Source organism: Daphnia pulicaria, chromosome 2, assembly GCF_021234035.1.
Source record: "Daphnia pulicaria isolate SC F1-1A chromosome 2, SC_F0-13Bv2, whole genome shotgun sequence".
Classification (NCBI taxonomy): domain Eukaryota; kingdom Metazoa; phylum Arthropoda; class Branchiopoda; order Diplostraca; family Daphniidae; genus Daphnia; species Daphnia pulicaria.
Window position 1 is genome coordinate 12,425,912 of NC_060914.1, and position 19,230 is coordinate 12,445,141.

Sequence of the window (19,230 nt, forward strand, 5' to 3'; positions counted from 1 at the left end):
TCAACAGTTGACTCCTCCTTCAAATTTCACTTCAATTGTTAACTCATAGTCTAAAAGAAAAGAGCCTTTGCTGGACACTCGCAAGAAATGTCCGATTGGTCGTTGTGTTGCTTTTAGATTAGTCATCGTCGGTCAGTGTGGCTCATGCCGCGACAAAGTTGAGCCAATACCAACATCACTAGTATTTCTCTCCAAATTTCAATTTTCAGAGGTGAAATTAAAAGAGAAATTCAATTCATTTAAAATTATAATGTCTCAGCAGAAGGTATTCAATAGCTAACTTTTAATTCAAAATCAATTTTTTAAAACTATATTTTGAAGTTTCTCAGTCAGAACCAAACGGTCGGCCAACTTGAAATTAAAAATGGATTAAAAATCGACAATTGGAAGAGAAAAAGAACCGGTTGGAATCCGGAGTCGAACAGCTAGTCATTCGATCAGAGGACATACCGTGTCAACGTTTGTCGCAATTGGACGAGAAATGAATTGACCATAAGAATGCCACAAACGACAGAAGTCCCAAACTGAAAAATCAAGTGAATAATCTGGATTAAACAAGATCCAGTTTAGTGCATGTTAATGGAGTGGGTCCGGTATTAAATACCATCAAAGGGATACGACACGAGCGCCACCAACGGCGGAACCGGAAAATTCGGGCATTACATAACGTCAAAGATTGCGTCTCTAAAACATGAATGCTTTAATTAATTGATGTCAGGTCGCAATCATACGAAATCAATACTTTTGAATATGTTTTTGAAAAGTTTGATGGCATTTGCTTTCGAAATTCCATCAGATCAAATAGCGATCAGTATAACTGGAAGTCACACATACGAAGTCAAACGCTTTGCTCCACTAGTCCACTGCGATTCGAAATTGAACCGTCTCGTCATAAATTTAAAACTCAAATCGAGTGGGATAAACCCAAAATCAATAACAAAATCAACAAGAGCCTCTGAGCCAAAATCGGTGAACCGGACTTGGCTGATATTCCCCGACATCAGAAGATCGGCAACAATTGAGTGATACAACTAAAAGGATTTACTTGATATATTTTCCTGAAAAAAAAACATAAATTGTGAGAAGGAAAAGAAATAGACTTGACTTGGAAGATGTCCACAAATTAAAACTTGAAAACCAATTCAAATATCTTTAATGGCACCAATTTAAACCATGTTCACTAGAGATTGACCGAAGGTTTGATCGATTTGAGTGGCGGAGAACGGTGAAAGTAAATAAAAATGACTGAACTTTTCAAACTGATTACCGGCCAGTGATAGCTATTTATAGAGGATGCCATTCAAGTTTATAAACGTGGAACTATTCATAAATTTGAATTACCCCAAAATCTAAATACAATTGGTTTGGAGGTTAAATGCTAAAATGGCCATATACAAGAGTCATTGGGAGTTTACAGCCAGATGAACATGCCAAATCCAAGTTATGAAATTAAATACAAATATATCTGTTAATGTATAATGAGTAGTGATCAGGTGGGTGAATTGGATAAATCGTCAATTATAAATCGAGACACTTTCATAGTGATCGAGACGTGAGTTCGAATCCCGTGGTAAACATCGATTACATTTCCTGAATTCTCAAAAATTCATCATATTACATAATTCTCTACTATTCTCTACAATTCCATAGATACAGAAATTCCAAAATGCCAGGACTAAAAAGGTGGTATCTTGAACTGAAAATATTCGACCATGACGTACGTTTGAAACTTGACTCTGGTTGCGATAAGGCATTAATCAGCAAAGCCCTGTGGTCCGAAATAGGACAGCCAAAGTTGTTCCCTATCAAGGGTATTGGCAGATCATGTGCGACTGGAGTAGTTCCGCTTAAAGGCGTGTTCTCAGCCAAGATGAGCTTCGCTGGAATCGACTTTCGTAGTCCAGTCTTTGTGTCAGACGTTGACAACACACGCAATTTGATTGGGCGGCGAGCGTTTCCATTCCTCATGGATTTCGACTGGAACAAATTCATCCGTGACGGAACAATGTAAATGTCTTGGTAGACGGCAAAGATTTCCAAATGCAATTTGATACGGGCGCCACTTGCTCCATGGCTGGCCTAGCGAAATGGGAAAAACTGGGCAAACCCAAACTGACTACGTACACAGGCAGGAGAGTCATGAGTACGGGCAACCAGCCAATCCCACTTCTCGGCAGGTGTTTACTCAACATCACCTACAACGGAACTAAAGCTCAATTGCCACTACTGATTGCCGACATCCACAACTTTGGGGCAGTTTTGGGGACTAATTGGTTCGATTCTCTGAATATAGACTTTAATACGATCTTTCAAAGTCTCAAATTCGCCAAGCCACTCCAACAACCGCCGGCAAAAGAGACCATAAAAGTGAAGGATTGCGGCGACGGCAGCCAAACGCAGTTGACACCAGCAGACAAGCCGATCGAACAGCCAGTCGCAACAGAACAAGTGAAGATGGTAAGGAAATGCCATGCTCAATCTCCACCACCCGATCTAGAAGCGAAGAAAGCTAGAATCGTTCAGAAACTCAAGAGCAGCGCCTCAAGTCCATCAGCCAGCCGGTCCCAATCATCGAAAGTAACGTTCACTACTCGATTGTGCAGAAAATAGAAATCTCGATGTACATCTGTATCTGAAATGTTCTAACTGTATATATAAACTGTCGACTTTGGATTGCAATACACATGTCAAAATTTCTTTTCACGACCGTCTAAAAAAAAACCCGCCAACGGTCCCCCTGGCGGTAGAAAAGTTCGGTACAGTTCTGGTTTTTTATTTTTTTCAAACTTTAAGAAAAACTTTTAAGGCTTGCAGATTTGGTCCATTTTACCTGGCGTACAAAAGTGCAACAGTATAGCTATCACTATCAACATTTCACTTGGTTTTCTTCCGCACGAAGAAATGTCTTTCGATCGCTTCAATTAGCTAATAACAACCTAATTCGATAATGACTGTCTCATCGGAAATGGGGAAAAGTGGGAAATGTTGTGATTGCATCGGCTCGAGCATTCGTGACTCCGGTAAAAATTTAATCCACTCAAGGCAACAGAAGGATAAGCAACAAATCAGAAAACAAATAATAGAAGCTGACAACAAGCAAAAAAGCAATAACCTCAACGTGAAAATTATACCCCATCAGCAAAGGGGTCTAATAGGCGAATACCGTTCACCACCATCGTTGTGATCGTCATGGAAACAAATCGGAGGAATGACGCGACTCAACGATGATGTTCGCCCGCACAGTTTTATAGTCCAATGCATCAGTGAAATTCTCAAGTCATTTTACGAAGGGAGAAACGGATCAATCGAATCTAAATCTAAATCACGATGCCATGATTCATGAAAAGGCTTTGTTGTCAAGGGGACTGGCTCGGCAAAGGTTTACAAGGTTTTTTTCTGGGCCGGCGCCACCACGGATGTCCTCACCTGCCAGGGCGGATTGGATGGAAATTGCGTCGAATCTTTTATGAAGTGCAACTGCGATTCTACTGCACCGGAGCAATAAGTCGATAGCGGTAAGATGTTTTCAATTCAAACGCTTTAGATAAACCGAATCAAACTTGATACAATTTGAAATGCAGGAGTCATTAATGATAAGGAGATCCTGACCGTCACCCGTTTGAATTTCGGCCGAACTGGGCAACAATATTCTTCTGGTGTCCACACACTGGGCCGATTCGAATGCACCGGACAAGTGGCCGTCACTGGAATGCCGACGTCGTGCGAAGATCTTTGGAGGATTGGCCACACCCTGAGCGGATTCTATTCCGTTAAAGGAGTCAAAATGGTCGAAAGTGTTTACTGCGATTTTTCAAAACTGCCGAATGAAGCAGGTATAGCAACCTTTCCCTTCTTTTTACTACAGCACAAAAATTTCTAATTCAATTGAATGGATGGCAGGTTTCCAGAAATGATCGGATATGACGACGTAAAGTCGGCACCTGTCTACTTCTACGACCAGTGGAATTCTCTCTTCAACACGGCAAATGTCTCAATTCCTTTCCAGATTTCCAAATTAAACATCGGCAACGCCATGGATTTGACGACAGGAAAATTCACGGCACCTGTCCCGGGAACGTATTTCTTCTCGTTTACTGGACACGCCCGATTTCCTAAGTCATCATCTTTACTTAGTTTAGGAGTAGGTCTCTATCTGAACGGGAATTTTATCGGGTGGGGCTTTGTGGAAGAGTACCAAACTTTAAATTTGCAAGAAACCCCTTTGAATCTGCAATCGACACTCAATTTACAAAAGGGAGATGAAATTTGGTTGCAGATCGCATTAATTTCGGATAGCGTGAGTCTTTTGGATGACGAAAGGAACTGCCCACTTTACGGGATATATTTTGGAAGAAGAAATTATATTTAAAACATGTTGTGAGACGGAAAGTAAATAGACTGGAGGAATTAACATCACAACAAAATCAAGTAAAACGCAGTTGGCAATTCAAATATCTTATTCTATAATGGCACCGATTTTGAGAGTGGTTCACTTCAGATGGATTAGAGTTTTGTTTACTTTAAAAGAGGAGAAATGTCCATCGACAAAAGAGTCAGATGAAAACAAATCGACAAAATAAAAGAGAAAAAACAAAAATTGGATGTCGGCCAGCCCGACCAAGGAAGCAGCCAAACAACACTATAATAACAATACGAGATGGTGCCCAGATTCTGATGGAAAAGTTGAGAAACGAGTATCAAAACCTTTTTGCAATAAGCTCGCTGATATCCTACAGTTTAGCAGATCGATGATTTGGATGTAACCACTACCAAATAAGAAGGTGAACAACTGCCTCACAGTTACTTTTGTCGTGTTAGGCAAAGGAAGGCATTGATCGTTAGCCTGTGTTTCTACTAAAATATAACAGCTGAATTTGGTCTCAAAATTATTGTTCGGTAATTTAGATGCTGTTTTAAAATAAATGCGGAAATGTCGATACGACGATACATCCACCAGTCAACTGGCCAGCCTTCAAGGAAGCCCCCACCCCACTCTAACATTAATGGGAGAGATATGTCTGCAGTAGGTCAGCCGAAGTGAATAAGGTTATCCTGCAGTTCTCGTGACTGCTGAACTCTGGTTGATTCTGTTCTAAACACCTTGCTTAGTAATACAGCCGAAAAGACTGGAGGATAAAACAATCCCATTTCTATCGTATACGGGAGTGGTTCGAAATCTTTTCCCAGGCTGTTTGTTCACGCATGCTCACGCTAAATAGGTGGAACTAACAAAGAGACGAACACAGAACACAGCTCACATCCCACCCTTAAAAAAGAAAAAGAAAATCTCAAGCTTCAGTGAATACCCGATCCTCACTTTCAATTTGTTCACTGGTTATTATCATTAAACGAATTATTTCATCGGCAAACGAGTTTTTCAACTTTTTTGTCTTCCCGCAATTCAGCTGTTCCTTGGCTGAATGCCAGATTAAATTCAAATTTAAAAGAAATACACAGAACGGTCAGTCAGTGGCTAGAACCAGTGGAACCACTTTTAAAGGCAGCAAAAAATGACATTGCTTCTGCAGAGTGCAGACCAATGGCGATATTTACTTGATTGGTTAACCTAAATGGTAATTCATAGATGGGACGAAGGCCAGTGCGACCCAAAGAGATTTCATCAAACGTCAAAAACAATGACCAAAAATGCGAACCCAGAGCCCTGGATCGTAGAAGCCGCCAATGCCGGCACCAAACAACGAAAATCCCACCGGACAAAAGGGAAATGAGACAGTAATAACAAAAACTGGATTCTCAGCATAACTATCCAAGAGTCAAGAGACTAACGACCAACAGCCCAAATCCAAAATAGATTTAAACTACGAAAAAAGGCTAAAGAGGACAAAAGACTATAAAGGTCAATTTTACCTTGACTTGATGGCCAAATGAATGATTACAGTAGTGGTGACTTCTGGAGGTAGAATATATACGACGTCTCCATACCATATGGATACCTTTGCACTCGCTTAAACGTACGCAAGGACAGGAGAGAAGAATGATGCAGCTGGAAGCTCTCCATATCTAGTATAAAAATAACAAAAACAGTTATGGTATTAGTAAGTAGCATTATCAATTCAGTTTGTCAATTAGGTTCAATCCAGTTTCAACAAGTTAAAGACATTATTTATCCCCATGATTACTAAATGGAGCAAGGAAATCCTGTTTAAGCATTGTGGATTGAAAATGACTATACACGCTTCAGGGCTTTAGGGTTTGATTTCTCAAGGTTATGAAATCACGAGATCCACTTTTTTGTTTGGGTAACATCTAGACGACAGTTTTCTCAATTTATTTTATATTTCATGTGAAATAATAAGGGATCACATTTATTATAGATGTGAAAACTGTTTTTCGTGAAATTCCCAGAGACTATGCTACCTTAGACTTAGAATCTTGTTATTCATATCACTGCTTTTCTGATGAAAACATTTATAAGATTAAATAAAACATAAAAATTTATCATTTGAATTAATACCTGTTTTTGTTGATGGAAGACTTTTGTTCCATTCTTCTCAATTCTTTGTTAAGCAGTTGTTAAGTTACATTCTTGATGGAAAACTTCTTCGGCAGACGACGTAAAAAGGGGCGTGGGAAAAGATGAGTCATGAGACACGACACATGGGGCTTTTGACAATTCCGTTCTGCTTGGCTATGCGTCAAAGTCCTGGAATAAGCACAAATAAAAGATAGAAAAGCAAGCTTATCAGCTCGCCGCGAAGGGATAGTCGTAAGCCAGTTGAAAACTGTCTTAAATGACAAATTCAGAACCTATTGTTAGTTCGGACTTATTCACAATTCACACTTTTCTTCACAGACTTTTTGGTTTTAAAACGGGATTTTTCTGTCACAGTTCAATATCCTTGCAAGTTATTTTCGTTTAGTTTGCTCAACTTATATTTTCAAATTTTTACACATAAAGTTCAATAATTGAATTTAAAAATAACCATCTTTAAGTTTAATAACTGCAAAACTTAAATACAAATCTGGTTATTGCGTCATGATTGGGTCATCAAAGATTGCGTCATCACGGCGATGCTATGGAAATCTGGTGGTTTCTAATCATGTTTAACCATCCATAACGAATATATTTCAATAAAAAATATTCGACAAGAAAGAATAAATTTTAAACTTAACACGTTAATTTAAACTAAATCTAAGGTGGAAAAGTTGTATCCGCCACCGCAAGATGTCACCAGTCATTATGTAAAAAAGTTGTATTCGCTACCGCAAGATGTCACAGTCATTAAGCAATTATTTTAACAGTTTTTCATTAATTACGGGAAAACTAATTAAGTAAATGAAATTATTTTTGTTCTGGTCGCACCGAATATTTTTTGTCTAATTTTTCAGACCAAAAAGTCTGAAATGTGTCGTAAAAAGCCCGAGCTATGGAGCGTTACATACATACATACATACATACAGACAAAGTGACATGGCTTTTTTTTTTCTGCGTATGCGATTATTAGCTTCGCCCTTCGGGCTCGCAATAATAGTTACTAGCTTGCCAAACTTTCCTAGACTCATAATTAATCGTTAAAGTGGTATAAACAGGGTGACAGTAAAAACGACTAGCTGTGCCATCTAGTAACCAAACTTTCTATCTGTTAATTAGGGCTCGTGCGCGTTACGAGCGGGGGCCTTCGGCTAAGTTAGGTTTTCAGAGTTAAGAAAAAGCTTTCCCAATAGCGAGCTTGCTGCTATATCCAATATCCAAAATGAGAAGAAATGCATTAATGTCAAAAATAATGTTTCGAACAGTCTGTATAACGAATCACAGCTGTACTAGTTTAAACGGTGTCATATAAAGTCATTTTTGGTTTTTAGTACTACGTCATCGACCCGAAAAAATTTAGAATCAAGCTTAGCTAATGGCTGCAGAAGATCAATCTATCAGGGCCTCCAAAACAATAGAACAAATTGATACAGACCGTCCAGAGCTGAAAATGTAATTGACAATAGTGTTTCCTCGTTATTTTCATTTAATGGCGACGAAGTAGTTTGAACTTGAAGTTGTAGAAATAGTTTGACGAAGGAGCACTGGTAACGTGAGAAATATTCCATCTAATCAAGAAAGAATTGAAAACATTATTAGAAAAGGAAATTTAATCATGGAACATCAGAAACAGACGATGAGCAGACACGAGTTGACAGATAACAGAAACATGAAGTTTCGGTGGACACTGGTGGTCTGATGGAAAACGCAACCACAACATTTTTTTATAACCGCCAGACTATAAATAATTGAATGGCGTCATGTGAGCTACATCTCGCAGAAATTGAAGGCGCCATTGAACGAAGATTAGTTATCACTGCCAAGTGGCTTAAAATCAAATTTGCAATGAAATGGTCGACTGTATTACCTTAAATGGATGAGGAAGTCGAACGTGGATAGATGGAAAAGTCCCAATGTCAGGTAGGAAAAGCGGAAGGAAAGAAAGTCCTCGTGAATACACTCACCTTCGCATGAATGTACACGAGGACACAGTCAAAAGGGAAAGTCGAGAAAGAGTTGACTGACGTTGGATTGTCGGCTCCGAGAGATGATGATAATACCTAGAGAAGAAAAAAGACAAATTGACGTGACAATTATTCGAATAGAATGTGATAGACCTAAGGCTACATAAGACTGCTGCTAGATTGACAAATTTCCCTCATCATCACTCAGTGTACAGTTACTGCTCGTCATAGGCAGTAGAGAAAAAAAGAAATCGAATAAATCTTGTGCAATTGGAATGGAATCACATTAGAGTTAATCAAACATTTTATTTGCAAAATGTCATAATAAGACTAAAGGCATCATATCCTACATTAACTCTGATGAGATAACTGCTAAAATGAAAACACGAATTAGAAAGTGTTGCCAATTTGAACTTCAATCAGTACTGTGTAGCAACCAGTCAACCACGATATGTGAAAACTCCTAACTTATCTTCTTCTCCTTCTACAAAGAAAACATAGTTACCTCCAAAAATTAAAACAGCAATCACACAAACAGCTTCGTTGATAAGGAGGATCAAACCACGTGCAATTGTGCATTAGAACTTTGCCAACTCAGACTTCATGGAAAAACTAAGTCAAATAAGTAAATCAGAATTACATTTCTTTCTCCTGTAATGTACAATCTTTTATCTGAATTAAATTTACCAATAGAGAACTTCTATTATAGCCATTCGAATAGGTTACTTCTTATTGGATTCATTCAAGATTTCACATGAAATGTGTTATAAGCCTAGACTCGCCTACACCACGGTACAGCAGCAGACGATTACTTTTTCGCGCCACTAACTGCTGGTGTAGTGAGTCACCTAGCGGTAGACAGCGTTTCCAATTTATTCAAATGAAGAAAATATCAAAATAGCGAGCAAATCAAGTGCATTGTGAAATGCAAAGCCTGCAAAGCTATGGCAGCAAAGTATCACAATCCGACATTGAATTCTTCCGAATTCTTCTACAACATGTAACTTTTAATCAGCATGTAGATTTGAAGAGGTCGGGCAGGTGAGTTGGACAAGGCGTCGCTCAGTAATCGAGGTACTTTGAGACGTGAGTTCGATTCCGCTGGTGGGCATGAATGCTCCCATACCCGAACTCTCACCACTACTCACGAGAGATGTCTGCAGTAGGTCGGCCTAGTATATAAGGTTTCATGTGGTCATTTACGACTGCTTGACTCTGGTTGAACGTTCTCAACTAAGTACCTTATCAATATGTAAGCGAAGAGACTGGGCCCCCCCCCCCCTTTCAGATAAATGGGATCGGGGTCTATGGACAAAATGACCAACGTCTCTTCCTAGGCCGCTTGTTCACGCAAGCGGCCTAAGCAGTACTAGATGGTGGAACTAGAATAAAATTCGAACGATGACCACCCAACGACCGCAGCTCGCATCTCACCCGTTTCTTTTACTTTCAATGGATGTTTGACATTCAAACGGCACCCTTCCTCTACCAATTGCAATTTTTGGCACGTTCAAGTTAAACCATTATCGAATGAAATGTCGGATCATCGGGCAGAATTGCGGGGCCATCCTCATTTCAGTGACAGGTTTGCAGCAACACCAACACCGTCAACCAAGATATGTGAAAACTCCTAACTTATCTTTTCCTTCTACAAAGAAAAAATAGTTACCTTCAAAAATTGATAAAGCAATCACACAAACAATCCCTTCGTTGAATGGCCATTGTCAATTAGAAATCAGGAGGATCAAACCACGAGCAAATGTGCATTGGGTGCAAACCCACAGACTTTGTATAGTCTTTGGCAAAACTATGTCAAATAAGTGAATCAGAATTACATTTCTTTCTCCTGCAATGTATAATTGCGAGCCCGAAGGGCGAAGCTAATAATCGCATACGCAGAAAAAAAAAAGCCATGTCACTTTGTCTGTATGTATGTATGTATGTATGTAACGCTCCATAGCTCGGGCTTTTTACGACACATTTCAGACTTTTTGGTCTTAAAAATTAGACAAAAAATATGCGGTGCGACCAGAACAAAAATAATTTCATTTACTTAATTAGTTCTCCTGTAATTAATGAAAAACTGTTAAAATAATTGCTTAACGACTAGTGACATCTGGCGGTGGCGACTACAACTTTTCTTTACTTTGGTGGCGACTACAACTTTTCAATCACTGAACTTTATGTGTAAAAATAGGAAAATATGAGTTGAGCAAACTAAACGTAAATAACTTGTAAGGATATTGAACAGTGACGGAAAAATAATCGCAAAGATAATTGCGAGCCCGAAGGGCGAAGCTAATAACCGCATACGCAGAAAAAAAAAAGCCATGTCACTTTGTATGTATGTATGTGTGTGTGTATGTAACGCTCCATAACTCGTGTGTTTTACGACAGATTTCGGACAATTTGGTCTTAAAAATTACACAAAAAATATGCGGTGCGACCAGAACAAAAATAATTTCATTTACTTAATTAGTTTTCCCGTAATTAATGAAAAACTGTTAAAATAATTGCTTAATGACTGGTGACATCTTGCGGTGGCGACTACAACTTTTTCACTTAATGACTGGTGACATCTTGCGGTGGCGACTACAACTTTTTCACCTTAGGTTTAAATTCCACTTTCCATTCTTAACGTGCTTGTCATTTACTTAACGTTTTAGGTTTAAAATAACGTGTTAAGTTTAAAATTAATTCTTTCTTGTCGAATATTTTTTATTGAAATATACCAAAAAGTATGTGAAGAACAGTGTGAATTGTGAATAAGTCCGACTTAACAATAGGCCCTGAATTTGTCATTTAAGACAGTTTTCAACTGGCTTACGACTATCCCTTCGCGGCGAGCTGATAAGCTTGCTTTTCTATCTTAATCGCATACGCAGAAAAAAAAAAGCCATGTCACTTTGTCTGTATGTATGTATGTATGTATGTAACGCTCCATAGCTCGGGCTTTTTACGACACATTTCAGACTTTTTGGTCTTAAAAATTAGACAAAAAATATGCGGTGCGACCAGAACAAAAATAATTTCATTTACTTAATTAGTTCTCCTGTAATTAATGAAAAACTGTTAAAATAATTGCTTAACGACTAGTGACATCTGGCGGTGGCGACTACAACTTTTCTTTACTTTGGTGGCGACTACAACTTTTCAATCACTGAACTTTATGTGTAAAAATAGGAAAATATGAGTTGAGCATACTAAACGTAAATAACTTGTAAGGATATTGAACAGTGACGGAAAAATCCCGTTTTAAGACAAAAAGTCTGTGAAGAAAAGTGTGTATAACAAATTACACAAAAAATATGCGGTGCTGCCAGAACAAAAATAATTTTATTTACTTTGATAATGGATCGAATTAAAAGACGAAAAATAGATTGTTGGTTATAGCGCTGGTATGATAATGAAGAGGGCCATGGTTCAAGTCCTATTATAGATTTACTTTTTTTAGAATAAAAATATTGTTTTGACCCATGCCCTTTGTAAACCATGACTCAGACAAATCAAATTTCGCGATAGAAGTTTTTTCCAGAAAATTACAAAGAAAAAACATAGAATTTACAGAAAAATTCTGAAAAATTAGGAAGGCATTTAAAAAGTCCGACTTAATAATAGGCCCTGAATTTTTCATTTAAGACAGTTTTCAACTGGCTTACGACTTTCCCTTCGCGGCGAGCTGATAAGCTTGCTTTTCTATCTTATTTTACCGGCACTAAATTTATCAACAGAGAACTTCTATGATAGCCATTCAAATAGGCTATAAATAATTTTTTCTTGGATTCATTCACGATTTCACGTAAAATGTGATAGCTACACCACGGTACAAGCAGCAGACGATTTCTTTTTTCGCGCCATTAATAACTTCTGGTGTAATAAGTCACCTAGCGGTAGCGGTAGACAACGTTTTCATATTTATTTTTTTATACGTAACTACAATTACAATTTTTATTAAAGCTTTAAAATTAGAGCTGTGGCCCGGGCGATGAAAACCCGGGCCACCGCCCGGGCTGAACGAAAAAAAACCCAACCCGACTCGACCCACCGAGGCATTTTTTTTAACGGGGCGGGCGACGGGTTGAACCCCCGGGTCCGCGGGCCAACCCGAGCGGTGGCGCCATCTAGTAGTCACATAGAGAAGCTCGTTATTTTCTATGCCTGCGGCCTCAAAATATTGCCGCCAAATGCTCTACGATAATTTCGTAGCATGAAAAGTAGGATAAGTGGTAGAAAAGGGCGTTCAGGGGTGTTCAGAAGACAGAATTGACGTGTCACTGTTGGAAGAATAAGATAATTAAGAAATTTTGGGAATTTTTTTAAGTTTGTAAAAAAAAAAGTGTGTTTGACCCGATTTTTTACCCGGGCCGTTACCCGACCGGTAAAAATTTTTTGACCCATGGGTTGGCCCGGGCCAAACCCGGTCACTCAGTTGGCCCAACCCGCTACGACCCGCGGAAGAAGAAAAACCCGTCTAAAAAACCCATTAAAAAAAAACCCGCTAAAAACGTCCCGGGCCACAGCCCTATTTAAAATTGCCCATTCTCATTTAAAATATGTACACTGAAATAATTAAACAAGGCTGAAGACGATTGAAACTGCCACAGTATGGCATTCATTCGTTCATAAGTTTTATCTGCGGTTTTCTCCTCTGTCACACGGACTCACAGTTTGGAAAATTGTGATACAGGTTCAGGTTGTCTTATCTTAGCTTATGTCTTACCTATCTTTTTATTTTCTTGTCGCTTCTAGTCTTTATCGCTTCTAGTCTTTATTCGACAATCCATAAAGAAGGTCGTTAAAAAAACTTAGTTGTTTAGTATCATTCGATTTAACACATTTTTTCGACAAATTCACATCTTCTCCAAATTTTCTTGATAGCGTCATGCATCAGTCAGACTCAGAACTAGAAGTAGAACCCAAGTCAAGCTTTATTCTAAAGCGGGCAAAATGGATTGGAGCATTCTCTTTTCTTCTTACCGCTTTCATTTTAGTTTTGCAGGTGTGCTAAATTTCAGCATTGTATTTTTCAAATTTTATTTTCGATTTTTATTTAATTACTATAGGTCGGATATCAGAATTTTTACTCTTGGAATGACTGGCGCACAATTGGTGTTGGATTCGGTGAATGTTTCTGGCTTTTCACTATGGGCATTTCGATGTTTTGCTGCCCCAGGTATAAAATATTCTGCCGCATTTCGTAATAAAATCAAAGATAACACGCAGCTTTTTATCATATATCCGTTATTATCACATTTATTATGCGCGTGTCTTGTACCGGGATTTAGGTGGAAAAGAATCTTATGCCTATCGTCATTCTCTCTCACTTTTGGATTTGCTTTGATATTCATCCACTCGATGGTGATTTATGAAATATCAAATTCCGATTGCGAATTGCATTCGACGAATTCCATCGAATTTGATCATCTCGACATTGACAGCCTCTTTGATGACGACGAAATAATATGTGAGTCTTCATTTCTGTTTGACAAAACGCGATGGATCGATAGAAATCTGTTTAGATTTATATTCTATTTATTTCAGGTGACGCAATAAATTGGAAATTAGCTATTCATCTTTTGACGATTGGACATGGCATTTTATCCATCGCTTTCAATGCTATCATAATTGTAAAGGGAAAGGATCCAATCTGTTGCAAAAGTTGTACCTTTAACACCGAGGTCGAAATCGAACTGAATTCCGACAAAATGGAGAAAGTGAATAGCGAAGAATTCAAATCTTTTTTTAATAACCCTTGAACAATCCCCCCCCCCCAAAAAAAAACAAAAAAAAAAACAAACAAAAAAACAGTAGGCAATAGAAAGAGGCCGCGAGTCTAATATCATATCAGATTCGCGGCCTCGTCAAGCTATTTTAATATATCATATTAATAATATCGTACTGTACATTAAAATAGCTGGACGAGGCCGCAAATAACCACTTGATCATCAATCATGAAATGATACATGTATTAAAATGTTTATACACATGTACTCACACGATAAAAGTTTAAACATGTTCTCAAATGTTCGCGACATATATTTTCAGCTCATCAGTCGCCTGTCAAGAGGGTTAAAATTTGGCTGCACACGTAGATGATAAAGCCAATAGAACTTTCAACTGAATCAGGATATTACGGTTGTTCTTCATTTCTTAGATCTGATCTTCATGCCCCTCTTCTGAATGGAAAAGACGATGTGAGAGAGAAGCAGGAAATCGCGTTTGGTCGGCGTCAGGCTGTTGTCGTAGGGCCAGTACGTGTCAAATCCGCTTTCCAGCAATCCCCAGGTAGGAATGGGCTGCTTCTTCGAGTCAGCAAGACGGACAGAAATTTTACACTTCTTCTGGAATTGAAAAGCTTTGGCCAAAGCGACAGCATTGGCTAATTTACTCTCGCATAATTGGAGTGATTTTTCCATTTTCTCCTTGAGGACTTCCAGACTCTTTCTCTTCTCTGGTTTGGATTCGTTAATAAGGGATACCAATTGGGACAAATGAGGATCTTCTTCTTTTACTTCAGTGCTGGCGGGGGAGATGGTCTTTTCATCAGAGACTTTGTTGGACAGCTCCAACTGGGAAAGCATCTCGCAGAGTAGGGTGTTGTTTTGCTCTTCTTGCTGGTTGACTTCGTGCAAGACCAGTTTCAGGCATTGAGATACTTGGTGTAAATGAGCTTGAACTTCTTTCCTCTTTTCGATAGCCAAAGACAATTTGGTTTCACCTTCAGCCATCAAGTTCTTGAGATCTTCTTTCAGTTTTATGAAAGATTCGAAATTCTTGATTGTGTTGGCTGAAACTTCCACGGTAGAGTGAGTTGAGCATTTGGGCTTATCAGCCACTGTTCGGCAGGTAAGGCACCATGCTGCTGGTTTCCTGATTAATGAGATGTCAGAATTTTAAAAACTTCACTTATTTTTTAAATAATTCAATTATTACTTACTCTTGAGAATTAGGTTTGACTGTAATTTCATCTGAGCCTTTATTTGCTGTCAGTTTGAGCATGTGCAGAGCGTAAGAATTGTTTGGAAGGCTGGAGACGTCATCCTGGTACGAAAACTCTTTACGACAGAGTGGGCAACTAATGACAAACTTTTTGTGTATTCCCTGTGATAAAATACAAAGTTGAGATGTGTAACTATGTGCATGAGTGTAAAATGATAAGATTTACCGTTAAACATTTGAGGCAAAGTGTGTGGGCGCATGGTAGGAATTTCGGTTTCCTGATTTCTTCATCAAATTCACACAGGCAAATGCTACATGTAACAAAACTCTCGATTTCCTCTGGTGATGAAGTACAAACTGCAGCTGCCATTTTGATGACGTCGAAGATACGTCAAAAATTATCTTAATTCAAGGTTTTTGGTGATAACGTAAACACGCGTTGCCCAGGGCGACGTACGGCGGAAGGTGACGCATCTATATTATTATAGATGGAGCAATAGTCATGAAACGGTAAATGTTTTTCTTCATTGACAGGAATGACAGCAGTAAAATTCTAGATGATTTTCTAAAGATGACACAGATAGTAGAGAAAACAGACAGTTAGAAAGAATTGAATTAGTTGAACAAATAGATGGCGCATTGGCTCGTCAAAAACCCAAAGATGTTTGTCTTGATTGACAGCACAAAACAATTCCAGATAACTTTTGAAAATGTAGATTGTGTAGCACAGTTAGTCAGAATTGAAACTTGCGTAAAAATAATTGGAATTTAATTAAACATTATTGCTGATGCACCGGAAACGCCACAGTATGTGCGAGCTGATAAAAATCATTTCTAATTTATTTTTATCAGGAAAATATTTTTGGTCTGCGATAATTGCTCAGAATACCTGAACGATTTCGCCATTAAAGTATCATATCAGTAGGAGGTCAGAGTCTCACTTGTGGACATTTATTGCTCGGGATATCCGGTGATGCAGTCGCAGTTGCAATCGCCCGTTTTTAGACAAAAATTTGTCTCTTCAACGGTGTCATGATAACAAACTACTTGGCACAGAAATGAGTCCTGTGTAACTGGACTGAGCCGACCTTAATAAAAAGATTTGACTTTCATACGTAACAAGCTTTGCAGTTTCTGGTCGTTATCCATTCATTGTCCGTCGTTGTAGTTGGACTATCGTCATGGAAAAAGCTCTGGCGATATCAAATGTGTTCCTAGGTCTTTTGGCCTTCAGTTTGCAGGTATTATTAAATTAATTCATTTAATTGAAATTTTTATTTAGTTTTTATTTAATTACAATTGAATTTTTATTTAGTTAAAACAAATAAATATTAATTGATTTAATTGTGAGTTTAATTTAAATGAATAACGTGCGCATATTTCTTTATTTAGGTTTCGGCTATGGTGCTCTTCCTTTCGGTTCAGGATAAAGTGGCAACCGGAATATGGGGTGGAATTTTACTTGTGATCTTTGCTCTTTCTCTCATCAACAAATCGTACGTTTAATTTTTTCAAATTTAAAATTAGCAATCTAAAAAATGTATAATCTTGTTTTAATCAAGGCTGAATTCCAGCGGAACTATCAGGATCGCCGTACTGATCGTTTCACTGATCGGTGTCATGATGATCGCGCTCTACTCGTGGAGCATCCATTCCTACCACGAATTCATTGGCTGTCACTCATTTTTCGACTTTGTTTACATATGTAAGTCTTAATTGAACATTTTCATGGAATTTTTTTACGATTATTGTTTCTAATTTATTAGGTCCGAACAACAGCCGAATTGTTATTGATTCTTTGATGATCGTCTGCGGGATTCTCATCGTCCTCGTCAACGGAATCATTGGCCTCAGAGCATCCGCTTTTATTCATAACCCGTACCAATTGCCTGGGACTATTGGTGGAATTTAAAAACATCAATCTGTTCCGTTCTGAGCATTTCGATAAAAAAGCGCGATATTTAAAAATAATTTAAATTGTGAAATTGTATTTATTCCAACCGAAATCAAAATAAATTTGATGTTCTCACATAAATCAACTCGTCTTTTTCAATGTGTCGTTACTCAGAAGAAACTTGTTAAAATTGTCACACGAGATAATTGAATTGGCAAACCTGTTACGCAAATAAGTGCAGGAAATCAGCACAACTTTAATTGCATATGCAGTTGTTTTGAGCAGTTTTCAGCTTATGCAATAGTGGACGATGAACGAATAAGGAAACCAACCGGGTAGGCAAATAATGGGCAATAATTAAAAATTCTGAATTAAATTCCATTCAAGATTTTGAGTCTATCAAGAAGCCTATACAAGAAAACGACCAATGAATGACTCATCAGGTAAAGGACAACTATGTACCGAGTCATCGGAAGAGAAAGGAAAAATGATTATTACAAAATCAAAAATCAAATTAATTATTTATTCATAAAAAAAGGTAAAAATAGGAACAAATAATTTGTACATCGTTTAGAAATATCCAGAGAAAAATTGCTCACAAGATTAGGTAATGAGCTGGTGCCGTACCTAAATTTTCATGACTCAAACAATGTTATCAAAATACTGTACACCCATAGGAAACGTTTATCGCGTCACCTAGACCTCATTATTCACCTCTGTTTATTTAGTTCGTCACGTCAAATGTTACAGTCAAACTTTTATTATCTATAAAGGTTAGGCATACACCAGCCGATACACCGTACAGCGTAGCCGTATAGCCTACGCAATCGCTTGTTACGGTATAAATTAAGAATGTAGAACGGCAGTTGTTCATCAGTTGTTATACAGACTCATTTGAGTTAACTACTTCACTAGTCACTACAAAGTTCCGAGTGTAAATCTTCAATCAGAAAAAATGGAGAAAATTCTGGCAGCTGCTGATGGATTCGCCGGTCTTTTGGCTTTCTCCTTGGGGGTAATTAACTTATTATTTAATTATACCTATTAAGTAGGCTATCATTTTCTTATTTAATTACTTGATTAATAAAATAGATCTCCGGGTTGGTTGTTTATTCTAATTGGACTCCGGATAATGTCGCCGTTGGCATCTGGGGAGGAATTTATTTACTGGCCTTCGCTGCTCTCCTCTTCATGAAAATGTAATCAAATTATTTTTTGTTAGAGCCTTTGAAACTGTACATAGAATCTAAAATAATGGTTGATCATTTAGGTTGAAAAAGAGTGAAATCGTCATGGGTATGGCGGTGTTGGCGGCTTTGATTGGCGCCACGATGATTGGAATTCATTCGTGGAGTATCGACATGTACCAGCCATTGATTGCCGATTGCAAAATGTACGATTCAATCAATTCGACGTTGCCAAACTCGACGGTAACGATTGGCGAAGAGTATCCAGACATCTTCGAACCAGTCAAAATCTGTGAGTCTCTTATTTCTACCCCTTAATTATATTTGGAGAGAAAAGATAATGAAGAGATTTAATTTGATTATTTTAAAGGTGACAGAACTGCCATCGATTCATTAATGCTCGTCTGCGGTATTCTGGCCGTCGTCGTCAACGGGTTCATTGCCGCCACTGCCTCGTCCATCGCATCTGATTAACATTACATTATTGTGTTTAATTCATTTAACTTTAATATTTGTAGATTCGTGTAATTGTGATATCAAATGTACTGTGTTTATTAACCCATGACCTTCAAAATTAAACAGATTTTTTCTTGATTATATTTCAATATGTCGTTCATTTTAAATTAATAAGAATTGATGATGAGTTAACCTCTTAAAATAAAATTGTTTTCCATTTTATTTTAATTTCCTTTTTTTACCAACCGTCCATTATAAGGACATCTAAATATATGTTTGCTTAAGTGCATTCCAGAA

The 19,230-nt window shown here is 38.0% G+C and overlaps 4 protein-coding genes, 1 long non-coding RNA gene and 1 pseudogene across 5 annotated transcripts; 4 read left to right on the forward strand and 2 right to left on the reverse strand.

Annotated features, from left to right (window-relative positions):
* The first annotated feature begins 3,889 nt into the window (after positions 1-3,889).
* LOC124326584 lies at positions 3,890-5,165 on the forward strand (annotated as a pseudogene).
* A 269-nt stretch (positions 5,166-5,434) lies between these two features.
* Positions 5,435-6,677, reverse strand: LOC124326801. The gene is made up of 3 exons (XR_006915848.1): positions 6,476-6,677; positions 5,869-6,021; positions 5,435-5,662 (listed from the first exon to the last, which is right to left on the reverse strand). It is a non-coding gene; the product is annotated as an uncharacterized LOC124326801 (long non-coding RNA).
* A 6,560-nt stretch (positions 6,678-13,237) lies between these two features.
* LOC124327771 lies at positions 13,238-14,213 on the forward strand. Its single transcript, XM_046786766.1, has 4 exons — positions 13,238-13,456; positions 13,521-13,630; positions 13,743-13,921; positions 13,999-14,213. Exons 1-4 carry the CDS (start codon positions 13,340-13,342, stop codon positions 14,211-14,213), a joined length of 621 nt encoding a protein of 206 aa, XP_046642722.1. The 5' UTR covers positions 13,238-13,339.
* A 321-nt stretch (positions 14,214-14,534) lies between these two features.
* Positions 14,535-15,894, reverse strand: LOC124326326 (tripartite motif-containing protein 5-like). The gene is made up of 3 exons (XM_046785083.1): positions 15,623-15,894; positions 15,395-15,558; positions 14,535-15,327 (listed from the first exon to the last, which is right to left on the reverse strand). Exons 1-3 carry the CDS (start codon positions 15,764-15,766, stop codon positions 14,601-14,603), a joined length of 1,035 nt encoding a protein of 344 aa, XP_046641039.1. The 5' UTR covers positions 15,767-15,894; the 3' UTR covers positions 14,535-14,600.
* A 308-nt stretch (positions 15,895-16,202) lies between these two features.
* LOC124326606 lies at positions 16,203-17,421 on the forward strand. Its single transcript, XM_046785520.1, has 4 exons — positions 16,203-16,637; positions 16,789-16,892; positions 16,959-17,101; positions 17,163-17,421. Exons 1-4 carry the CDS (start codon positions 16,578-16,580, stop codon positions 17,306-17,308), a joined length of 453 nt encoding a protein of 150 aa, XP_046641476.1. The 5' UTR covers positions 16,203-16,577; the 3' UTR covers positions 17,309-17,421.
* A 730-nt stretch (positions 17,422-18,151) lies between these two features.
* Positions 18,152-19,074, forward strand: LOC124326598. Its single transcript, XM_046785511.1, has 4 exons — positions 18,152-18,305; positions 18,383-18,489; positions 18,561-18,769; positions 18,848-19,074. Exons 1-4 carry the CDS (start codon positions 18,246-18,248, stop codon positions 18,949-18,951), a joined length of 480 nt encoding a protein of 159 aa, XP_046641467.1. The 5' UTR covers positions 18,152-18,245; the 3' UTR covers positions 18,952-19,074.
* The last annotated feature ends 156 nt before the right edge of the window (positions 19,075-19,230 follow it).

Excerpts from the sequence above, each read along its gene's own strand:
- LOC124327771 (XM_046786766.1), top strand. The coding sequence starts at position 13,340 with ATGCATCAGTCAGACTCAGAACTAGAAGTAGAACCCAAGTCAAGCTTT. Across the intron at positions 13,457-13,520 it reads CTTTCATTTTAGTTTTGCAG|GTCGGATATCAGAATTTTTA; the intron begins GTGTGCTAAATT and ends TAATTACTATAG. Across the intron at positions 13,631-13,742 it reads TCGATGTTTTGCTGCCCCAG|GTGGAAAAGAATCTTATGCC; the intron begins GTATAAAATATT and ends ACCGGGATTTAG.
- LOC124326326 (XM_046785083.1), bottom strand. The coding sequence starts at position 15,766 with ATGGCAGCTGCAGTTTGTACTTCATCACCAGAGGAAATCGAGAGTTTT. Across the intron at positions 15,559-15,622 it reads TTTGCCTCAAATGTTTAACG|GGAATACACAAAAAGTTTGT; the intron begins GTAAATCTTATC and ends ATTTTATCACAG. Across the intron at positions 15,328-15,394 it reads GTCAAACCTAATTCTCAAGA|GAAACCAGCAGCATGGTGCC; the intron begins GTAAGTAATAAT and ends CTCATTAATCAG.
- LOC124326606 (XM_046785520.1), top strand. The coding sequence starts at position 16,578 with ATGGAAAAAGCTCTGGCGATATCAAATGTGTTCCTAGGTCTTTTGGCC. Across the intron at positions 16,893-16,958 it reads CTTTCTCTCATCAACAAATC|GCTGAATTCCAGCGGAACTA; the intron begins GTACGTTTAATT and ends GTTTTAATCAAG. Across the intron at positions 17,102-17,162 it reads TTTCGACTTTGTTTACATAT|GTCCGAACAACAGCCGAATT; the intron begins GTAAGTCTTAAT and ends CTAATTTATTAG.
- LOC124326598 (XM_046785511.1), top strand. The coding sequence starts at position 18,246 with ATGGAGAAAATTCTGGCAGCTGCTGATGGATTCGCCGGTCTTTTGGCT. Across the intron at positions 18,306-18,382 it reads TTTTGGCTTTCTCCTTGGGG|ATCTCCGGGTTGGTTGTTTA; the intron begins GTAATTAACTTA and ends TTAATAAAATAG. Across the intron at positions 18,770-18,847 it reads CTTCGAACCAGTCAAAATCT|GTGACAGAACTGCCATCGAT; the intron begins GTGAGTCTCTTA and ends ATTATTTTAAAG.